At 37.7% G+C, this 21,067-nt stretch overlaps 1 protein-coding gene and 1 gene segment (V, D, J or C); both read left to right on the forward strand.

Annotated features, from left to right (window-relative positions):
• LOC114628506 overlaps positions 1 to 21,067 on the forward strand; it is a 392,361-nt gene that overhangs the window by 284,601 nt on the left and 86,693 nt on the right.
• Positions 15,310 to 20,206, forward strand: LOC114628511 (anionic trypsin-2). 2 transcript variants are annotated; one of them, XM_028776396.1, is made up of 5 exons: positions 15,310 to 15,376; positions 17,612 to 17,771; positions 19,000 to 19,253; positions 19,601 to 19,737; positions 20,002 to 20,206. In XM_028776396.1, the coding sequence occupies exons 1-5, from the start codon at positions 15,337 to 15,339 to the stop codon at positions 20,149 to 20,151; spliced, it is 741 nt and encodes a 246-aa protein (XP_028632229.1). In that variant the 5' UTR covers positions 15,310 to 15,336; the 3' UTR covers positions 20,152 to 20,206. The 2 variants fall into 2 exon arrangements, with proteins under 2 accessions (XP_028632229.1, XP_028632230.1); XM_028776397.1 differs by having other exon boundaries at positions 15,337 to 15,376; positions 19,000 to 19,259; positions 19,607 to 19,737; positions 20,002 to 20,151.

The following is a 21,067-nucleotide window of genomic DNA, read 5'->3' on the forward strand; positions in this document are numbered from 1 at the left end:
CAGAAAGCATGAAACTTACCAGCATCTCCCACAAGGGCCAGGATCATGAGTGCATTCATGGTGGAAGAAGGTAATGAACACTGAAGAAGAGCAGACCTTTAATATCTTTGAGGAGGGAAAACTCTGTCTCTCATGGTGGGGTATCATTGATACTTCCTGAGCAAACACACATGTATTTTCCTTGTCCTAGATTCTTTCATCAACTCTTTTTTGGAGTTCAAGTGTCAAGGAAATGTTTATTCTTAGGAAAGATGGAAAGAAATAGCTAATTCTTGAAAAGATGCTAGAATGAGAGAAACAGTGGTTGTCTAGCCTTTGTCTACAGTGTCCTGCTTTAATAGAATAAATTTATGATTGTAAAAGAACAAATACCCTATGGGAATCTTAGAGTGTAAATGCTTTTAGTAATTTTGAAAAAAAAATATTCAGTAACTCTGAAGAAAGCCAGACTCTGGTAGATAGCGGGGCTCTTTGAACAACACCAACAAAAAGAGTCTGTCAGTCATTCCTCAATTTTTTCCTCTGATTTCAGCCACTCTACTGTATAAAATGTAGACAATTGAGGAACTCTATGGACCAACACAGAAACATCAATGATGCTAAGTAAGGAGGTATAGAGTTCCTAAAATGTGTGGGCTTTTCAATTGTATGCTTTCTACCAGGTTCTTGGGGTTCATACATGGGTGGCAGAGAAGGTGTAAAATTGAAATAGGAAATATGTTGCTTTGTTGTGTAGGAGAGAATTACCTGAATACAAAGGTCAAGTTCTGCATACGTTTCAGGACATTTGATTCTCAGGCTCATATCATATGGTGTCTAGTCAGGAACATAGAGAGTATACAAACAATGCTGCATATACCATGATAATCTTAAGGAGTATGTATCAATGATGCTTAGTGTGATTTTGTTTTTTGTTTTTGTTTTTTAACTAATTTTTTCATTGAATATTTTATTTAAATTTCAGATGCTATCTCCTTTTCCCATTTCTCCCCCACCCAGAAACCCCATCCCATCCCCCCTCCTCCTGTTTCTATGAGGATGTGCCCCCACCCACCCACTCACTCCCACCTCCCCACCCTTGAATTTCTCCACACTGGGGCATCCAGCCTTCATGGGACCAAGGACATCCTCTCCCACCTATGACTGACAAGGCCATCCTCCCCTACATATACAGGTGGAGCCATGGGTCCCTCCCTATGTGCTCCCAGGCTGTTGGTTTAGACCCTGGGAGCTCTGGCTGGTTAGTATTGCTGGTCTCTCCATTGGGCCCGCAAACCATTTCATCTCCTTCATTCCTCTCTCTTACTTCTTCATTGGGAACCCAATGCTCAGTTCAATGGTTACCTGTGAGCATCCACTTCTGTGTATGTCAGGGTCTAGCAGACCTCTAAGGAGACAGCTATATCAGGCTCCTGTCAGCATGGACTTCATGACATCCACATCAGTGTTTGCCTTTGGTGACTGCACATGGGATGGATACCCAGGTGGATCAGTCTCCAGATGACCCCTTTTTCAGTTTCTGTCCCACTCTTTGTCTCCATATTTCTTCCCATGAGTATTTTGTTACTCCTTCTAAGAAGGACCAAAGCACCCACACTTTGGTCTTCCTTCTTCATGAGCTTCATGTAGTCCATGAGTTGTTTCTTGGGTATTGCAAGCTTTTAGGCTAATATCCAGTTATCAGTGAGTGCATGTCATGTGTCTTCTTTTGTAATTGGATTAACTGCACTGTATTCTAGATCAAATAATCTGCAGCTTTAGAAGTCAATACTAAATTTGAAGGATAGGCTTTGAGCAATGATCAACTTCTGAGAAAAATCAGGCACACGTAAAAATGAGAGAATTATGGATATTTCTAATATTCAAGAATATAATGTTAGTTATAAGAGTATGGTGCTGTGGTTAGTCAGTGGTGAGTCTTCTTGTATGAAATCCTGGTTTGTTTGTTTGTTTTTTTCAATTAAATCATCCCTAAAATTCAGGTTTCATTTTAGTAAGGCGTATATCATCCATAGAAGGGCAGTACCTGACTGTGGGTCAGCTTGTGCCTATTTATAACACTCAATTGGAGAATCATTCCTATCCAGTGATTTTATCCACTAAACCCAGGTATAGGAAAAAGTACATTGGCAATGAGATCATCTTTGAGTTCCTTGAAAAATCATTATGGTTCTGAAGATGCCCATTAACGTGAGCATTAGCATATTGTAGATAAAATTGTGGCAGTTGTGTTTGGGGACACACACTGATTGGAGGCTGGAGAAACTGGAAATCAGAAGAAATTGCAAAAAGAAAAGTGCTAGCATGGACCTCATAGAACACTTTGTGTTCATATTACTGGCATGACTATGTAAGCTTAACACCTCTGAACAGCCACTCAGACTTGTCATCTCTCCATGGTGTTTCTCATTCATGTAATCCTGGGCTCATTCCCAAGTAGGTTGGTCATATTACCATGTCTGTCAGGTTTTTCAGACTGTTCACATACTTTCATTTATTTCACAATCATGTTAGTGTGAAGTTCAGAAAGAATGGATTTGGATGGATTTCTCTTTGCCAGAGAAATTTTCTAAAACTGGCATGCTGCCTCAAGGCCATAGGAGGATATGGAAATTATTGGAGCATGTGGGACTGGGTGCAGGTGGCAGCTAAATTTATGCTGACAATCAAACTAGAAGTCCCAATGGGACAAATTACACAGCCACTTTTCTTCTGACATTTGTCTTCCTGGAAGAACAAGGAGGTATAATTTTCCATTTCCCTGATAATGCACTATTTCTTGCCACAATGGGTAAATGTGGCCATTCATGTATAGAAGGGACAGTTTAAATATATAAACAACCTATATGGGCTTTTTTTTTAATATTTAAAGTATACTCAAAGTTTCTCAGAACTTCTCTTAGTCATCCATTCCTCTTCTCTTGTGTCTGTTACTATTCTATACTATCATTTTGTAAGTCTAGTGCATGTCATCTTTTAATCTCAACTCCTCTCTCATTATTTCTCCTCTACCTACTATTTCTTTTATATTACATTTTCATGTTTTCTAATAAAATGTACTTTCTGTTTATGAAATGCAATAATCATTCTGTGTAATGAAAAGTTCTTTCTGGGTTCAATTTCACTCAATTGATTGACCTCTCTGTCTCTGTACAATACCAAATGGATTTTTATCACTAATGCTCTGTAGTAGAGCTTGAGGTCAGGGATTGGGATTCCCCCTGAAGTTCTGTCATTGTTGAGAATTTTTTCGCTCTCCTGAATTTTTGTTATTCCATATGAATAACAAAGAACTGCTCTATCTCTGTGAAGAATTGAGTTGGAATTTTGCTGGGGATTGATTGCATTGACTCTATAGATTGCTTTTGATAAGATGATCACTTTTACTATATTAAAGCTATGAATATGTGAGCATGGGAGATATCAACATCTTCTAAGATCTTGTTTGATTTGTTTCTTCAAGAAATATGAAGTTCTTTTCATACAGATCTTTAACTTGCTTGGTTAGAGTCACACAAAGATATTTTATATTATTTGTGACTTTTGTGAGGGTGGTGTTCCCCTAATTTCTTTCTCATCCAGTTTATCCTTTGTATAAAGGAAGGCTAATGATTTGTTTGAGTTAACTTTATATCCAGGCACTTTGTTGTTTATCAGCTGTAGAAGTTCTCTGATAGAATTTTGGGGGCTGCTTATGTATACTATCATATTGTCTGCAAGTAGCAATACCTTCACTTCTTAATTTCCAGCTTGTATCCTTTTGACCTCCTTATGTGTTCTAATTTCTCTAGCTACAATCTTGAGTACTATGTTGAATAAATAGAGAGAGAGAGAGTATGCTGCCTTGACTTGTCCTTGATTTTACTGGAATTGATTCAAGATATTCTCCATTTAATCTGATGTTGGCTATTGGTTTGCAGTATATTGCTTTTGATTTGCTTATATATAGGTCTTGAATTCCTGCTCTAAGATTTTTAACATGCAAAGGTATTATATTTTGTCAAAGGCCTTTTCTGTATCTAGTGAGATGATCATGTGAGATTTTTTCTTTGAGTTTGTTTATATAGTGAAATATGTTGATGGATTTTCATATATTAAACCATCCAACCATAACTAGGGTGAAGCCTACTTGATTGTGGTAAATGACCATGTTGATGTGCTCTTGGTTTCAGTTTTCTAGAATTTTATTGAGTATTTTTACATCCATATTCCTACCTAAAATTGGTCTGACATTCTCTTTTTTGTTGGGTCTTTATGTGGTTTAGATATTAGAGTAACTGTGACTTCCTAGAAGAAATTAGGTATTGTTTCTTCTGTTTCTATGTTGTGGAACATTTTGAGGAGTATTGGTATTAGGTCTTCTTTGAAGGTCTGGTAGAATTCTTCACTAAAACTGTCTGGTCCTGGGCTTTTCTTGGTTGAGAGACTTTTATTGGCTGCTTCTATTTCCTTAGGGATTATGGGACTATTTAGATACTTTACTTGATCTTGATTTAACCTTGGTACATGATATCTGTCTAGAAAATCATCCATTTCATCTAGATTTTTCAGTTTGTGTTGAGTATAGGCTTATGTAGTAAGATCTGGGTTGGTTTTTTTTTTAATTTTCTCAGTTTCTGTTGTTAAGTCTTGCTTATTATTCCTGAATTTGTTAATTTCCAGACAATCTCTGTACTCTTTAGTTGGTTTGACTAAGGATTTATCTATCTAGTTGATTTTCTCAAAGAAACAGCTCCTAGTTTTGTTGACTCTTTGTATTGGACAGTTCTTTTTCTTTATAATTGGTTGATTTCAGCCCAGAGTTTGATTGTTTCTTGCCATCTACTCCCCTTTAGTGTATTTGCTTCTTTTTGTTCTAGAGCTTTCAGGTGTGCTGTTAAGTTGCTAGTGTAGGATATCTCCAGTTTCTTTATGAAGGCACTTAGTGCTATAAATTTTCCTCCTATCACTGCTTTCTTTGTGATCCATAATTTTGGGTACGCTATGCTCTCATTTTCATTAAGTTCTAGGAAGTTTTCAATTTCATTCTTTATTTCTTCTCTGACCAAGTTATCATTGAGTAGAGAGTTGTTCAAACTTCATGAATATGTGGGCTTTCTGTTGCTTTTGTTGTTATTGAAGACCAGCCTTAGTCTCTGGTGATCTGATACAATGAATCAGATTATTTCAATAGTCTTGTATCTTTTGTGGTTTGTGTTTTTGCAATTATATGGTCAATTTTGGAGAAAGTAGCATTACGTGCTGAGAAAAATGTATATTCTTTTGTTTGAGGATGAAATGTTCTGTAGATATCTGATAAATCCATTTGATTCCCTTGATTTTTTTACTTTTGTTGTATTGTCGTTCATCTCAAATTTGTTTATTTTGTTCATCAGGACCCATCTGTTAATTAATTTGCCTAAGAACTATGTCTTTGTTTCATTGGTCCTTTATATTCTTCTTTCTTTTCATTTTTCTATTTTGTTGATTCCAGACCTAAATTGCCACAATTTCATCTAAGCGCAACCCATGTTAGTGGACAGCTCCAAAACCTTTTCAAGGGACACTACTTTTCACTACTTTTCATGGGACACAAGCATGATTTCACCTCCAATGTACATTTTCCTATATCTGTGATCTGTGGAAAGTAAAGCATTTAATAGGAAGGATAGTCCAATTGAGTCTTATAAATAGGTAGAAGTTGAAATACAATCAACTACTGCCCTTCTATTACTGGTCTGATTCATAATAAAATGGAAGTTGAGTCTTAGCGATTATTTTACTTTAAAAAAATCAGGAACTTAAAAAGATTCAACATGAAGCACAGCATTATGCTCTTGTTGCATATATAGAAGAAAAATCCATAATTTTTCCATTTCAAAGTGCACCTCACTCTTTTTCAGAAGTCAGGTTGAACATTGCTCAAACTCTGTTTTTCAAAATGAGTATAGACTTCCAGCACAGATTGTTTCACCTCGAATATAGGGTAGCTATTTTTAACATAAACACCCAGGGCAACATTGATAATTATTATGATCATCACAGTATATGCAGACAGTGTGTACTCTCAAGGTTCATTGATGTAACATTGGCACAAGAGTCAAAATTGACATAGTTGATCTTCTTATTCATGTACTGCTCCACTAAAATGATAGACATTTCCTACTCAAACCACATGTATTCTCCTGCACACATGTCTAAAACCTAGAGCCTTGTTAAAAAGCAGCTTCTCTAATAGAATAAAAATACATTTATATATGGCCAGCTTGCATCAGTTGGAATCTAATAACAACTCAAGGAAACTGATAAAATTGGTAACTTACAGATTAGTAAGAGCTCTAGAAATACCTAACTTTAAATATTTTTAAATAAATAGAATATGAATTCAAAACTTGAATTCTGTGTCAGAACTAAAGATGCTTTCTAATAAACCTGACTGTCCTCAATCTTCTAATTATCTTAATTCTGCATCAAAGGAAACTATGTTTATAGTCTATTCGAGGATGAAATCTAGCAGAATAGACATTCCATGATATACTAAGATTTTCCATTTGTAAAGGCCATTATGCAATGGAAAGTCTATATGCATACTTGGTATGTCTTGTTTTCTCTTTGAGGATCTCTCTTTATTGTAACCCTAACTGTAAACCTACATTAGAACATCTTTAATCAAAATCTGTACCTGTGCTTCAAACTGGCTCAGTGTGATTCATTCTGTCAAATATTTGTTTGGCCCTATTCAAGGTCTATAGTAATTATGGGAATTCATCAGGCTGCTGCTGATTACATTATGGAACTATATCTCTATTTCTTATACCAACTGCTTTTAAGGCAGTGATTCTCAAGCTGTGAATCACAAACCCTCCGCAAGCCTCTATCACCACAAATATTTATATTCCAATTCATATCTGTAGCAAAATTGCAGTAATAAAATAGTAACAAAAATAATTTCACAATTCATGTTCACCACAACATGAAAAACTATATTAAATGGTCACGGCATAAAGAAGATTGAGAACCACTATTCTAGGGTCTCTTACAATTAATTATAATAAATACATTATTTGGATAAAGGAGTCTAGACTGTCATATTTTGTTTTTCAAAAGTTCTACTACATTCTTTATTTGAACATTTTAATTGATAACTCTATAGTTAGTCTGATTGGCCCATCTTTATATGTAATTTGTTTTTTCTATTTCTCTACCATCAGTAGATACTCTGTTTTCTATATATCTTGTGTTTCTGTTATAATATGTTGAAGAGAGATAATTTTACAGTCTTATGTGTTTGGTAAAACAATTACCTCTTATATCCGGTAATATTTGCCTGCTGGGCATGGGTGCATAGGGGTAGATGTGACACAGTTCCTTCCCCTGGAGCATCAACAAGCTGTTGATTCCTTGATCCCAACACGTGCTGATGGTTGCTCTTCCCCTGAAGCTGATCTGCTGTCTGTTTAATTTTACTTTCAATCTTTCTTTTTTAGAAATATACTTCCACCAGAAATAATTACTCCATAATAAATGAAACAGATGTTCTTGGGAATGAGAAATGGAGGTGGTCATGAGGCTTTGGAGGATGAGAAACAAGCCTTCCACTTGCCCTTTAGAACCATGGGAAAGGATCTAGAGAGCATAACTGCAGAGGGCATAAAAGCCTACATGGTCCTTTATAGAAATAGCTCATTGATGAACTTGGTCTTGAATTTGGAATTATGAGGAGATCCATGCACCTTCTGGTCCAATAACTCCTGCATTTATTAGCCTATGTGAACTTGATGACATGAAGGATAGACAGTTAAAGTAGTCTCAAGAAGAAAAGGCATAGATAGGAAAAGATAGAGAAATCTATAAAAAAACAAGCAAAAGATAGATGTGTTTATTTTGTAGGAGAAAGGATTGTATGGGATTTAGAAATAAACAGTATTAGAAGGAGAGTACATGGGGTTATGGTGTTGCTAAGAGTATGAAACAAAGATTAAAGAATTAAAAGATGATTGCAAGCATATACAAAACTAGTATTTCCTTTTCCTAGCAACTTGAAGAACTGGAGATGGTGATGCCTAGAGAGATATTAGAGGAAGTTAGCTGCTTTACTTCATTCATTTTAAAACTTTGTAAGAAATGATTTTAACCTTAGTAGTCTATAACCTCTTTGTGCTTATATGATAATAGTAACTAAAGACTGCTGTCTGCTCCACCAGGAAACCACAGAGCTGTGCCCAGCTACCCATGAAGAATAGGCTGTGTAAAACATATAAGGAAATGTGATTTGGCTTTATTTTAGTTTCTGTTTTAAGAAACCCAAGGTTGGAACTAATGACCTTGGATTCATACAATTTATGAAAATATAAGAGTTTCCAAAATATTACTAATAATGATCAAAGCCTCGATGATGTAGCTTTAGTAAATAAAAGACTGTGCTCAGGTTCTCTGGCCAGAGAAGACAAAAGAATGAGAAGGGAGGCAAAGGAAAAAGAATATAAGGGGAGAAGTTAAAAAGAATGAGATGAGAGAAGGAAAAAGAATGAAAGGGGGAATGCAACAGAATGGGAAATGAGAAGGAAAAAGATTGAGAAGGAAGAAGGAAAAACTAAGAAGAAGAAGGAAGAATGATGAGAATCCTCAGGCAAAGAGAGAGTACTTACACTGACAGCTTGCATCTACTACTTAAAGCTTGACTCTGAGTCATTGTTGAATAAGCACTGGTCCCATTTCTCCTCACACTGAGGCTAGACATTAGCATTTGTCTAACTGAGAAATTTGTTGTACATCTTTTGAAACTGTTTTCTATGACTTGAAACAGCAGTTCTATTTCTATGCCCAACATCTTTTCATAGAAAATCATATCAAATTTCACTCATTGCTCCTTATTTTATTTGTGTCCTTGCTGGGTGTACATAATTTCTTCACTGTTCTTTCATGCCCAGATGTCTGTCCTCTCTTGGATCCATTATGTTAGTGAGACTTTTCATAGAATTTTGTATTTTACTTATGCTTTTTTCCTTTACAAAATTTCAGGTTGAGTTTTCTCCAGTGTTCCTATCTCTTTTTATCAGTTCTTATTTTATTATCTTATGTGATGGCTTCTAGATGCTCGGCCCAGGAAGTAGAACTATTAGAAGGTGTGGCATTGTTGGAGTAGGCATGGCATTGTGGGCAAGGGCTTTAAGACCATCATCTTAGCTGCCTGAAAGTCAATATTCTGCTAGTAACATTCAGATTTAAATGTAGAACTCTCAGCTTCTCCAGTACCATGCCTGCTTGCATGCTGTCGTGTTCCTGTCTTTTTGATAATAGTCTGAACGTTTGAACCGGTAAGCCAGCCCCAGTTAAATGTTGTCCTTATAAGAGTTGCCTTGGTCATGGTGTTTGTTCACAGAAGTAACACTCTAAGACAATATTGTATACCTTTCCTCTCTGTATTCAACTGTTTGCATTCTTACTCGGGTAAGTATACCTATGTTTATTTTTCTCAGAACTATTTGTAGAGGAAACTATTCTTTTTAAAGTGTCTACTTGGGCCACCTTTGTTAAGATCAGGTAGCTATACTTATGTGGATTTTTAGTGCTGTGGTGTTTTTCATTTCACTTATAGTACATAATAACTTGGATAAGTATTGTATTGCTACCTGGTTTTTACATTCTGCTCAAGATTACAATGTCTATTCAAGTTATGAACTTTGGCTTTATCAAGTTCTATGAAGAATAGCAATAGAAATTTGATGCAGATTAAACTATCATATACATAAAATTTCTGTTAGAGTCTTTAATGTTGGATTGGTATATGATCATATCACATGCAAAAATTAATAATTATCTTTGAGATTATAATTACAAAATTTCTCCTTTTGTTTTTTCTTAAAATTTATGGCCTCTTCCTTAATTGTTATTGCATACTTATATGTAATGTGGATATACATGTATATTACTGAATTTATTCTACTCTACCAGTGTAAAGTTACTTGTATGTATGTTTTCAGGGCTAGCTATTTGGCACTGAAAAAACAAGAGATTTGCTTAGTGTCTTCCTTCTTGGGGGAGATTACCTTTATCACTTCTCATTTTCCTCCATTGCCCATAGTTATTTGTGCAGGCTTGGATCCTAATGAGTATTTTCTCACCTATTTTGGCAGCTCCATTTGGATAATACTTATTCAATTCACACTTGGGCAGTCTCAAATGAGACACTATGGGTGTAATTTCTAACAATACTGGAAAAGTTAATCTCATAGCAAACTTCCTAATCTTTTGGCTCTTACAGTCTTTCCATGCCCTTTTCTGCAATGTTAGCTGAGCCTTAAGTATATGACTGTCTTATAGATATATCCACTGAAACTGGGCTCCAACTCTGCCTTTTGATTGGTTGTATTTTAATGTAGTGGTCATTTTCTATGGCAAAAGTATTTTTCATTGATGAAGAATAAAGACTATACTTACTTGTGAGCATAATAAGAAAAATTATTTTCAAGCTTTCTATGCTACTAGAGAGACAGAAGAAACACTCCACTCTGCAGTGATATGATGAAAAATATACTCTGGTTGTAGAAGGGTTAAGGTATCATTCCTATATTTTTCCCCAAGCAGCTGCTGATGAAAGACACTTTCTTTCAGAGATATAGATTCTTCGTATATGAAAATGAGGTAAAAGTATCAGTTATCTGGTGTGTGTGTGTGTGTGTGTGTGTGTGTGTGTGTGTGTGTGTGTGTGATATACAAATGATTATGGGACAAGATTAATGCAACTAGAATGTTCTTGTCAGAGCATGCCAGTCTAGAGTATGACTATCATGTTATATATGCTTTAAAAAGTAATTCCATTCTGTAAAGCTCACTTGATCATCCGTGAAAATCAGAATGAGAGAATAAATTCAACGTTAGTTTAAAAACTATAATCTACAGTATTAAACATACACAAGGAAATTAACCACTATTTCCAAAATTGAAATACAATGATTTGACAATGTGAAGCATTGAATGGGAGTTAGGAAAATGTTTTACATAAGAACACAAAGAAATATGTATATTAGAATGAATAGCACAGGGAATAACACAGACATTCAAATGGAGAGTAAATGGCTGGTTTACCAAATCTACCATACTCATCTCGGTCTAGAGTGTAAAACAATAGTTCTAATCTAAAATAGTCTTCTTAGCCTATGATTGCTAATATCATGGTAAAATATGATCTCATGCCATTAATATGAGCACAAAACATTAGATAGTTAAACATCAAGCTTTAGTTAGAGAATGCTATGTGTCATTCCCTTAAAAGTTTCTTTACAGATAAGGACATAGTGAGAACAATAAATCTCATCATCCTGACTAAAATGATTTCCAAAATGCTATTGAGGATAATTTCCTTGTGGGCCACCTGGCCAGAATATGCTGGAATGTGGGACTACTAGAACAAATATCTAATTTTTTTTCCTCTAAAACAACAGTCTTATAAACACTTCACAGCAAGTAAATAAAAGAGAACTGACTTGCTTTGGGTTGGAGCTCTGGCTGTTGTGCTGAGGTCAGGGACAGAGAGGTCCTAATAGTGCCCCTGAGCTGAGCTTATGGCAATATAAGTTAAAAGTAAAATCAAGAGATATCCAGAGACCTACTGACATCCATGAAACTCAAAGTGGGCAGACAAAGGTGCCCGTAGACCTTTATGCAGCCTTACTACTCAGCTGGGCCATAAAGACACAGAAACCTGCATGCTACCAAACCATGTATTGAAGGTGGGAGAAGACAGGAGAGTGTCCTTGAGTTATGACAGTAAGTAAGCTGACCTTGCCCTTTGCCAACTGCAGCACTCAGAAGTATATCACTTGGGAGCACAGAAGATCTGGCTCTGGTAGAGGGAGCAGAGATGAAACAGCAAGATGCACATGAGAACACAAGAGCTGGACCTGTTATTTCTCTTATGTCTGAAGTGAGGTAGAATGGGTGAAGTGGTAATGTCCTTATTCCTAGCTCCCTGCCACATGAGGTAGTCCAGATAACTGGCCCCAAGAACATTAGAGCAGATGTGTTTCTGTCCCTCATTGGTTGGAGAGTTGGAACTGTAGCTTACCTGAGCAACACAGTGGACCTTGGCCTTCAGACAAAGGCATAGGTTGGCCATTCCCAAATGTGTAAGAGCTGGACAATCAGCCCATTTCAAAATTTGCATCATTTGTGAACTGTTAGAACCTGTGAAAGGCAGGTCCTACTGATCCAAAACATCAGGATATCCATGACACAGGACAACAACAAGATAACTGGGAATTCTGGTTAGGATCCAATATTGATGATGTCACAGAATTCAGAGACCTCAAATGAGGCCATTGACATATTGCATTGAGCATTTGCAAGAGAAGGTGTATGGACAGTTGTATGTTTTGGGACAAATTGTGGCACACTACACCTTCTACCACAAGATGTTTTAGTCTTTGTTTTGTTTTCTTTATTTTGTTAGTTTGTGTGCTATTTTGTCGTGGATCTTGCAAGGGCAAAGAGAAAGTATGAGAGGATAGGGAGAACACTGGGACAGGGCAGCATATTGGAGCTGTCTGTGCAGGCATGAATGTGAGTGAGCCAATGCTGAGGTCATGAGAACAGAAGAGCTGACTCTGTCCTGGCAGCCTCAAGTGGCCTATCCAGAGCAGTGTTGGAGAGCTCACCCTGTTAATGCAGATAAGGGAAAGCCTACAGGCTGACCAGCTCAGCTATCAGCTAGGCCCAGATCCAAGACTTGGAAATATCCCACTCCAAAAATCATATCATCTGTGAATTAACTGTTGGGGCTTGTGAAAGGGCCAATTCTGCTCATTCAAAGCTGTAGGACGTCCATGACACAGGGAAACAACAGGATTATCTAGGAGAAGTCCCACTGAGGACCCAATATTGAAGGTGCCACAGAATCCAGATACCTTGAACCAGAGGAATAACTCACTGTATTGACTATTTGCAAATATAGTTACATGGACAGATGGGTAATTTTGGGATACACTGTGACACATAATACCTTCAACTAAAAGATGTTTTACATATTCTCTTTAGATTTTTGATTTTTGGGGTTTAGTGTGTGTGTGTGTGTGTGTGTGTGTGTGTGTGTGTCTGTGTGTCTGTGTGCCTGTGTGTGTCTGTGTGTGTCTGTGTGTCTGTATGTGTCTGTGTGTGTGTGTGTGCACGCGTGCATGTGTGTTATTTTGTGGTGAATGTTTGAAAGACAGAGGGCAGATGTGAAGGGATGTGTGTGGAGATGAGTGGGACTGGAATGTACAAAATGAAACTCACAAAGAATCAATGAAGTATTTTAGAAAAAAAAAAGAAGAAAAGAAAATGGAAAATGTTAACTATATTACAGAAAATTTGCTTACTGTCTACCCAACCATAATAATGTCCTAGCAATCTGTCAGCTGGCTATGCACACACATGTGTTAGTCATGGTTCAGGTAGGTGAGAGGTCATGGTCATGCAAGTTTCTGAAACACAGTGCCAGGTAAAATATAAATTTGGTGTTCAAGCTCTGTCAAGAAATAAATGGAAGGAGGAGGCAGATGCTGAACTTGTCAGGCAACTCTAGCTTGCTCAGCAGCAGCTTTTAAGATGTCATCTGTGGCAAATCTCACACTTCACAGGACTTTCCATGGCTTTTTTGGATCCTTGAGACCATATGGCAATTTTAAGTCATTACTTGGACAAAAATTAATCCATCTGAGTAATATTATCCTCCATATTAATTAGAGATAATTCCATTTTTTATTTTTATTATAAACTAGCTTTAAAAGGGTAAGCAAAATTCCATACATAAACTGTGTAGTGTATGACTGTTGTCTGAAGCATCTTGTAAAGCTGTCAAACATTTTATAAATTGAACAATACTCTTCTTAGGTTTGACCCATAGACTACTTAATGAGATTCAGAGTACAGACGAAAGAGTTCTGAGGGTAAATTCTGTTGTATAGCTGGACTAATCATGCCACGGATGAATACACATGATATTTAGCAGGACTCTCATGGGCGCCTTTCCCAGTACATTCTGGTATCTATTTGCTTTAATGTTCTCCATAAATGACATATCAAAACCAACCACTAGATTCTGAATTCAAATTTTGCTCTTTGAAAAACATCTCTAGAACTTTTGTTTATCTTCTACAATTTAGTGAATTTAGTTATGGATTTTGCTTGTTCTTGTTCCTCAGTGCGACTAATTAAAATGTAAGTAGATTCAAAAATTGGATTCCTCACATTAACTCATAAAATTAGATGTGATCTCACATCATTTTTCAATATACTCCATCTAGGCATGTTGTGTCTCAATAAACTTCAGTGCTGCAACTCTGGTCTTTGTTAGAACTCATTCTGGGCTCTTTTACAGGAAAGTTTATTCTTAACTATGTCTGATATAATAGTGTCACTGAAAAAATAGTATATAAGAATCCATGTATATTTTTAATATTGATTTCTATTTTTAATATTGATTCATGACTCCTTGTCAATGTAGTAATCTCTTTACTGAAGGTAATTCTCAGACAGAAATCAGACTGACCATTGTTCAAGTTCTTCTTTGCATCTGACGTAGACTATACACTTCTATCTCAAACTGTGTGTTTTTAAAAGTAGGGAAGTTTAATCTTTAGTACAGATTGTGAATGCAACCACAAAGATGCTGAAAAGTATGAAAAGATGAGTGCCAAAGTCATGACAGAGAGGAGAAAGGAGAATGTGGTGTTGGTCTTTCTTTGGAACATATTGAGGAACCTCCACCTGAAATTTTGTTTTTCAAACTTCAATCTACTTTCCAAGTAAGATCCCTGTTGGAAAGAAGAGCCAAGTGAAAGCCTACAGTACAAATCATGTCTGTTTGTCTCTCTCCCATATTGCTTTATATTTTAATACTGATTACCAAATCTCTTGGATGTGATCTTTCTATATGATGAATTATTATTCTAGAATCATCAACTCATAGTCATTAGATCCAGATACAAGATGTTTATTTTCATGAATCTCTAGGTCTCAAAAATCCACTCATCTACAAATATCATGTCTTCCCCAAAGTAAATCAAAGAAGTTTCCCATGACGTTAGGATGTATCTTAGGAATATGGCCATTCTCTACCACTATCAACCTAAGAAGGTCAACCTGCATACACAAGGTCTATGGTTCTAGCCTCCTTTCAGGAATCACTGGCTTCCTTGTCCTTATCAGTTACCTACAGAGTAGACAAATAGAGCAGAGATAATGTAAGGGCTCTGGGAAGGGGAAACCCACAGGTGTGCTTGTGTAGAAGCAGAGGGGGCCCTCCCCTTAGTACGTCCTTCTTCCTGAATTGAGGTATAAAGACAGGCTTCCTTTGAGGGCTCAGTACCTTCTGCCACAATGAGTGCACTCCTGTTCCTGGCCCTTGTGGGAGCTGCTGGTGAGTTCCATGTTTTCACCTCTTCCTTCTAGAAACCATGATCCTCGCTACCAAGGCTGCTTTTTCACCCTCAATATTTTCATTCTTCCTCCAGCAGCAGCTCTGTTTCCAATCTTTTGTGCTTCTCTGTTAGCTTACCTTTCTTGTCCTTTCCATTGTAACTTATTATATGATCAGAGAGTCTAAAAAAGAAGGCATACAGAGGTTTTGTGAAATTAACCACCAGACCTCCTAAAGATTAAAGTAAGGGTCTTACCCTGACACCTGGTACTAAGGTGAGTCCTGGAGTAAGCAAACCAGAGCTTTTTCTTACTGATCATGGGGCCAGAAGCCTGGCTTTTGGCAATTAACTCACTTTTGCTTTTCTGAAGCCAAAAGCTGATGGCTTCTGGCATTTGACTCCTGCTGCTGTATTGCAACAGGGGATTTAAAAAAGAAACTTAGTTACTTAGTCTTTTTTAACTCTTTAAGGGCCCTCCTGCTGGCCTGGATGGCCTCAGAGCTTATTAACTCTTTGTGAGCCCTAAAGAAAGAAAAAGTATTAGAGAAAGTCATGCACACACACACACACACACACACGCATGCACACACACACACATTCAAATACACATTTGGTAGATGACTTAGGATGAATATTTTTTTAGTCATTAATTTGTTTCAAGCATATTTCTCTTAGAACAATTTATGAAAGCTCATTGTGACTCTTTTTTTATGCAGCTTTTACCTACTATCCTATGAGAAGGGACATATTGTATTCTTAATTCGAACTCTCTTATATCTTTATGGCAAAACAACTAAAACCATCTCCTTAAACTTTCTTGCTAAGATTACTTTAATCAAATCAGTAATTCTATAAGACATTTATACAACTAAACAGCATTAATTCATGAAAGTTTATCTTCAAGTTGACAGGAGGAAATTTGCCCAATAGCATGGGATGATGCCCAAGAAACATTAGGCTATGTAATTATGACAAGAAAGGCATATCGCCAGCAAGGAGCAATCCTGAGACAAAGTCTCTTGCGTCTCACTGCTTTCTGATTGCAATCATGCAAAATGATGGACTACCTCCAAAAAACTCTTAACATAATCTCTCCTACATGGCTTGTGTCAATTAATATCTTAAAATTCTTACCTTATCTGTCTGGGACAGAGACTTGATATTAGGAAGGACAGTTCTATTATAGATATAGATACACAAACACACACACACACACGCACACACACAAAGAGTTTTAAAATATCAAAGTAATTTTAAGACTAATAAACATGTGGTCAAATTAAAAATCAATAATCTTTGGTAATAATATCAACTAACCTGGAATCAAAGGTCTTGCAGAGCCTGGGTTACCAACCAGGGAACATTCATGAGCTGAACCTAGAACCCCTATACACTTGTAGCAAATGTGCAACTTGGTCTCATGTGGGGTCCCTAACAAAGAGGAAATAAGATCAGTCTCTATTCCTTGCCATTGGTTCCACTTCCTCACACCTGGACTACCTGGTTGCTCCTCAGTGGGAGAGGATATGCCTAGTCTTTTTGGATCAAGATGCCCCAGGTGGGGAGGCACCCAATGGGAGCTCCCTTTTTCTGAGAAGAAGAGGAGATGGCAAAGGGGAGGGATTTTTTTTAGGGTAGAATTGAGAAGGAGGGCAATACTGTGATTGGGGAAATTTATCTATGAATAAATAAATACATAGATAGATAAATAAATAAATAAATAAATAAATAAATAAAATAACATTACATCTTCTGTCCTACATAAGACCTGCTCTCTATTTGTCATTAATATACAGACTTAACCTATAAAGGTTTGTGGATACATAATTCTCTACTTATCCAGGTCTTTTTCTAAAATAGCTTCAACCATCCTAGACACCTTAAGAACTGTTAGTCACAGTGTCAATGAATGATAAACTTGAGATCAAACCAGATAGTGGATTAGACAACCATCTCTATACTCTATTACTGCATGCTGAGAGCATCACCTGTCCTTGTCCTGTCACTGGTAACCCATCAGAATACAGTCAACTACAGGGTGTTTTTCTATTGTCCTGCAGTGTTTAGGTTCTCTGTATGTTGGACAAACTGTCTTATGCCTACCAGGAATGCAGTGATACCTTCTGGCCTTCAGTTATTTCACTCTTTAAGGAACTCTACTTCACTAAAAGCTGAGGGTTCCACCTTCCAGCACCTTAATGAATTGCTTCTCAATGGTCTTATTTTAATTCAAGTTGCTTTCCCTGTGGATGATGATGACAAGATCGTTGGAGGATACACCTGTCAAGAGAATTCTGTCCCCTACCAGGTGTCCCTGAACTCTGGCTACCACTTCTGTGGAGGTTCCCTCATCAATGACCAGTGGGTGGTGTCTGCAGCTCACTGCTACAAGTCGTAAGTGATGGGACCTGACTGTACAGAACACACGTTTGGTGTTTAAAAGGACATAGTATAAAATCAGGCAATAACTGAGGGAATAGGGTGAATGTGCATAGTCAGAGGAGAGAGATTACTTACTGCAACTTTTTCATGAGTTTGGAGAGAATAAAAAACAGAAGAGCAAGTCTTTCAACACATAAGGCATCCAAAATAAATCAAGGGTAGACACAATCAATCCAAAGAATGTTGATTTTAGAGTAGAAAGAAACAAACATGAAGTCATACAAACATGCTCACAAATAGTGACTGTGTACATCATGTATCACAGTGATAAACTCAATTTTCAGTGAGTGGAAACGATTTGCAAGATTTTTAAAAGTTCCAGTTTCAAATAATTTCACTACATACAGAGCACTGGTGGCCAATTTTGATACCAGAGGGCATCAGACCTGAACGTGCATCAGAATGATAAGTAAACAAATTATTAAATAATTAACAAGCACACAAACAAATAAAAATGAGATATGAAAAGTGCATTTTTAAAGGAAGGCAGGTTTGTTTTCTTGCTATAAAGATGAATGCAGAAGCTGTCAAAGATTTTCACAACTGGTATCTGAGTCCTACAGCAAGAAACTATATCAGAGTTTGCAAAAAAGAAGATAGGTTTTATCATTCATTTTCTTTACCTGTTACTTTTACACTCTATTAGGGTATGAGTGACACTGTCCCCAATATGGGCTATCAATCTTGACTATGAGTTAAAATTATAAAAGAATGTTATTAAATAATAGAATGAAGAGCCTTATGGCATAGATTGAGACATATAAAGTTTGGAATCTTTAAAGGAGAATGAACCTCCTACAAAGTCTCAGATTCCCACTGTGAAGGTTCAGATACCACACTTTGACCCTTCTGTTTGAAATGCAAAAGTATAGCATTCTTCCAAAAGGAGATGGGGATTAAGAGTTCCTGTGTGTGGTGACCTATGACACAGTGGATGAAGACTTCAAATGACTCTTGGTTCTTTAGCCCTGGATATTGGAGGTATGTTAGAATGAAGAGACATCTACACAGCACTCGTTCTCCTCACTCTGCAGCATTTCTCTCCGGAAAAGAAAAGGGGACTGTGATACTTCAGCAAGATTTTGAAATCTTCATAGAGACAAAGAGTTGGGGGGCTTGAGAAACTTGGGATGTCTTAAGTCAGAGTAACAGACAATGGCATGCCTCCTCTTCCCAACAGCCGTATCCAAGTGAGACTGGGAGAGCACAACATCAATGTCCTGGAGGGCAATGAACAGTTTGTCAATGCTGCCAAGATCATCAAGCATCCCAACTTCCAAAGGAAGACCCTGAACAATGACATCATGCTGATCAAGCTCTCTTCCCCTGTGACCCTCAATGCCCGAGTGGCCACTGTGGCTCTGCCCAGCTCCTGTGCACCTGCTGGCACTCAGTGTCTCATCTCTGGCTGGGGCAACACCCTCAGCTTTGGTGGTGAGTAGGATCTGTCACTTACAACTTCTATTTTTTTTGTATACACTGCAATCATGCCCATCTCTGAAATTATCCAACTGGTGTCTCGACGGTAAATACATTGCAGATGCTAAGTACAAGTACACATTTGCACAAAAAATGAACTGATCCCCAGAATACTGGCTGCGCACATGCAGAATGTGCTATTATTTCAGGAAGGACATCAGCAGTGCTTATTATAAAATCAAAAAGTCATAGGTTCTAAGTGGAAGTTCATGTCTTAGGGAACAGCCCATTGCTTGCCAGTTTGTTCAACACTGGATTGTTGTGTGGATAAAGAAGTCTTCATTCTTTTCCTTTCCTCACAGTCAATGACCCAGACCTGCTCCAGTGCCTGGATGCACCACTGCTGCCTCAGGCTGACTGTGAGGCTGCCTATCCTGGAAAGATCACTAATAATATGGTCTGTGCTGGCTTCCTAGAGGGAGGCAAGGATTCCTGCCAGGTGATTGGCACCCTCCACTTATCCAGACCTCTGTTCTTCTGGGAGTGGGGCTTGAAATCCTAGCGGTATAAGACAGAAAGTCTCCTGTGGTGGTGTGGGAAATGAGGGATAAGGGGATCTTCTTTAGATTATAACACAGTAGTGGGATAGCAGATGGGCTGTGGAGAAAAAGAAATGGAAACGTAAGAATAAACAGGTATTGAGTTTAGTACATGCAGCCCTATTCACATGCCCTTTCTAATACGCTGTGTTCCTCTTTCCTAGGGTGACTCTGGTGGCCCTGTGGTCTGCAATGGAGAGCTCCAGGGTATTGTCTCCTGGGGCTATGGCTGTGCCCTGCCAGATAATCCTGGTGTGTACACCAAGGTCTGTAACTATGTGGACTGGATTCAGGACACAATTGCTGCCAACTAGAGAGCCCCAATCCCTCTGCAGTCACTATGTCAATAAAGTGAAATATTTTTTACTGCAGTTGCTTCTGTCTCATCTCTTTACCCTTTAATCTTTAAGGATAGTTTTCATTTTAAATCATTTTTCTCATCAGTTGAGTGTTCTTTTTTGTTGTTATAAAGGAGATTTATTTGAGGGAACAAGAGGAAGAGATAGGGTAAAGACAGACAGACAGGAGCAAAACAATAAGGACAGAGAAGGGGCAACAGAGAAGGACAGAAAGAGAGAGGAGATAGGCTTTCCAGAAGCCTGTTAGAGCATAGAGATAGAGAAAAAGAGAGCCAGTTGAGTGGGTTTTTTTTTTCTGTATTTACCCCTCTGTGACTCTTCTTCTCTCTTTAAATTTTATTTAATCCTCTTTTTTCTTTTATTATATTCCAGATTTTATCTCACTCCTGATCCACCCTCTGATTGTTCCCTTTCCCATACCTCCTCACCACCATACTGTCTCAACAAAAATGTCCCCACGCCTCATCCACTACCCCACCAGTCCTCTAATTTCCCTGGGGCCACCAATCTCTTGAGGGTTGGGTTAGGTGAATCTTCTCTGACTGAACCCACACCTGGCAGTCCTCTGCTGTATATGCGTTGGGAGCCTCATATCAGCCGATGTATGCTGCCTGGTTGGTGGTCCAGAGTTTGAGACATCTCGGGGGTCCAGGATAATTGAGACTATGTGTCCTCCTACAAGGTTACCCTCCTCAGCTTCTTCCAGCTTTTCTCTAACCATAATAGTCAACAGTTTCTGTCCATTGGTTGGGAGTAAATATCTGTATCTGACTCTTTTAGCTACTTGTTAGGTCGTTCAGAGGGCAGTCATGATAGTCCCTTTTTATGAGCATTCTGTAGCCTCAGTAATAGTGTCAGGCCTTGGAGCCTC

This window comes from Grammomys surdaster, unplaced genomic scaffold (genome assembly GCF_004785775.1).
Source record: "Grammomys surdaster isolate TR1022 unplaced genomic scaffold, NIH_TR_1.0 269, whole genome shotgun sequence".
Lineage (NCBI taxonomy): Eukaryota > Metazoa > Chordata > Mammalia > Rodentia > Muridae > Grammomys > Grammomys surdaster.

What these genes read in the sequence shown, in the direction of transcription:
- LOC114628511 (XM_028776396.1), top strand. Translation starts at nt 15,337, where the DNA reads ATGAGTGCACTCCTGTTCCTGGCCCTTGTGGGAGCTGCTG. An exon ending in CAACACCCTCAGCTTTGGTG is followed by an intron (nt 19,254 to 19,600) that starts GTGAGTAGGATC and finishes CTTTCCTCACAG; the next exon opens with TCAATGACCCAGACCTGCTC. An exon ending in GAGGCAAGGATTCCTGCCAG is followed by an intron (nt 19,738 to 20,001) that starts GTGATTGGCACC and finishes CCTCTTTCCTAG; the next exon opens with GGTGACTCTGGTGGCCCTGT.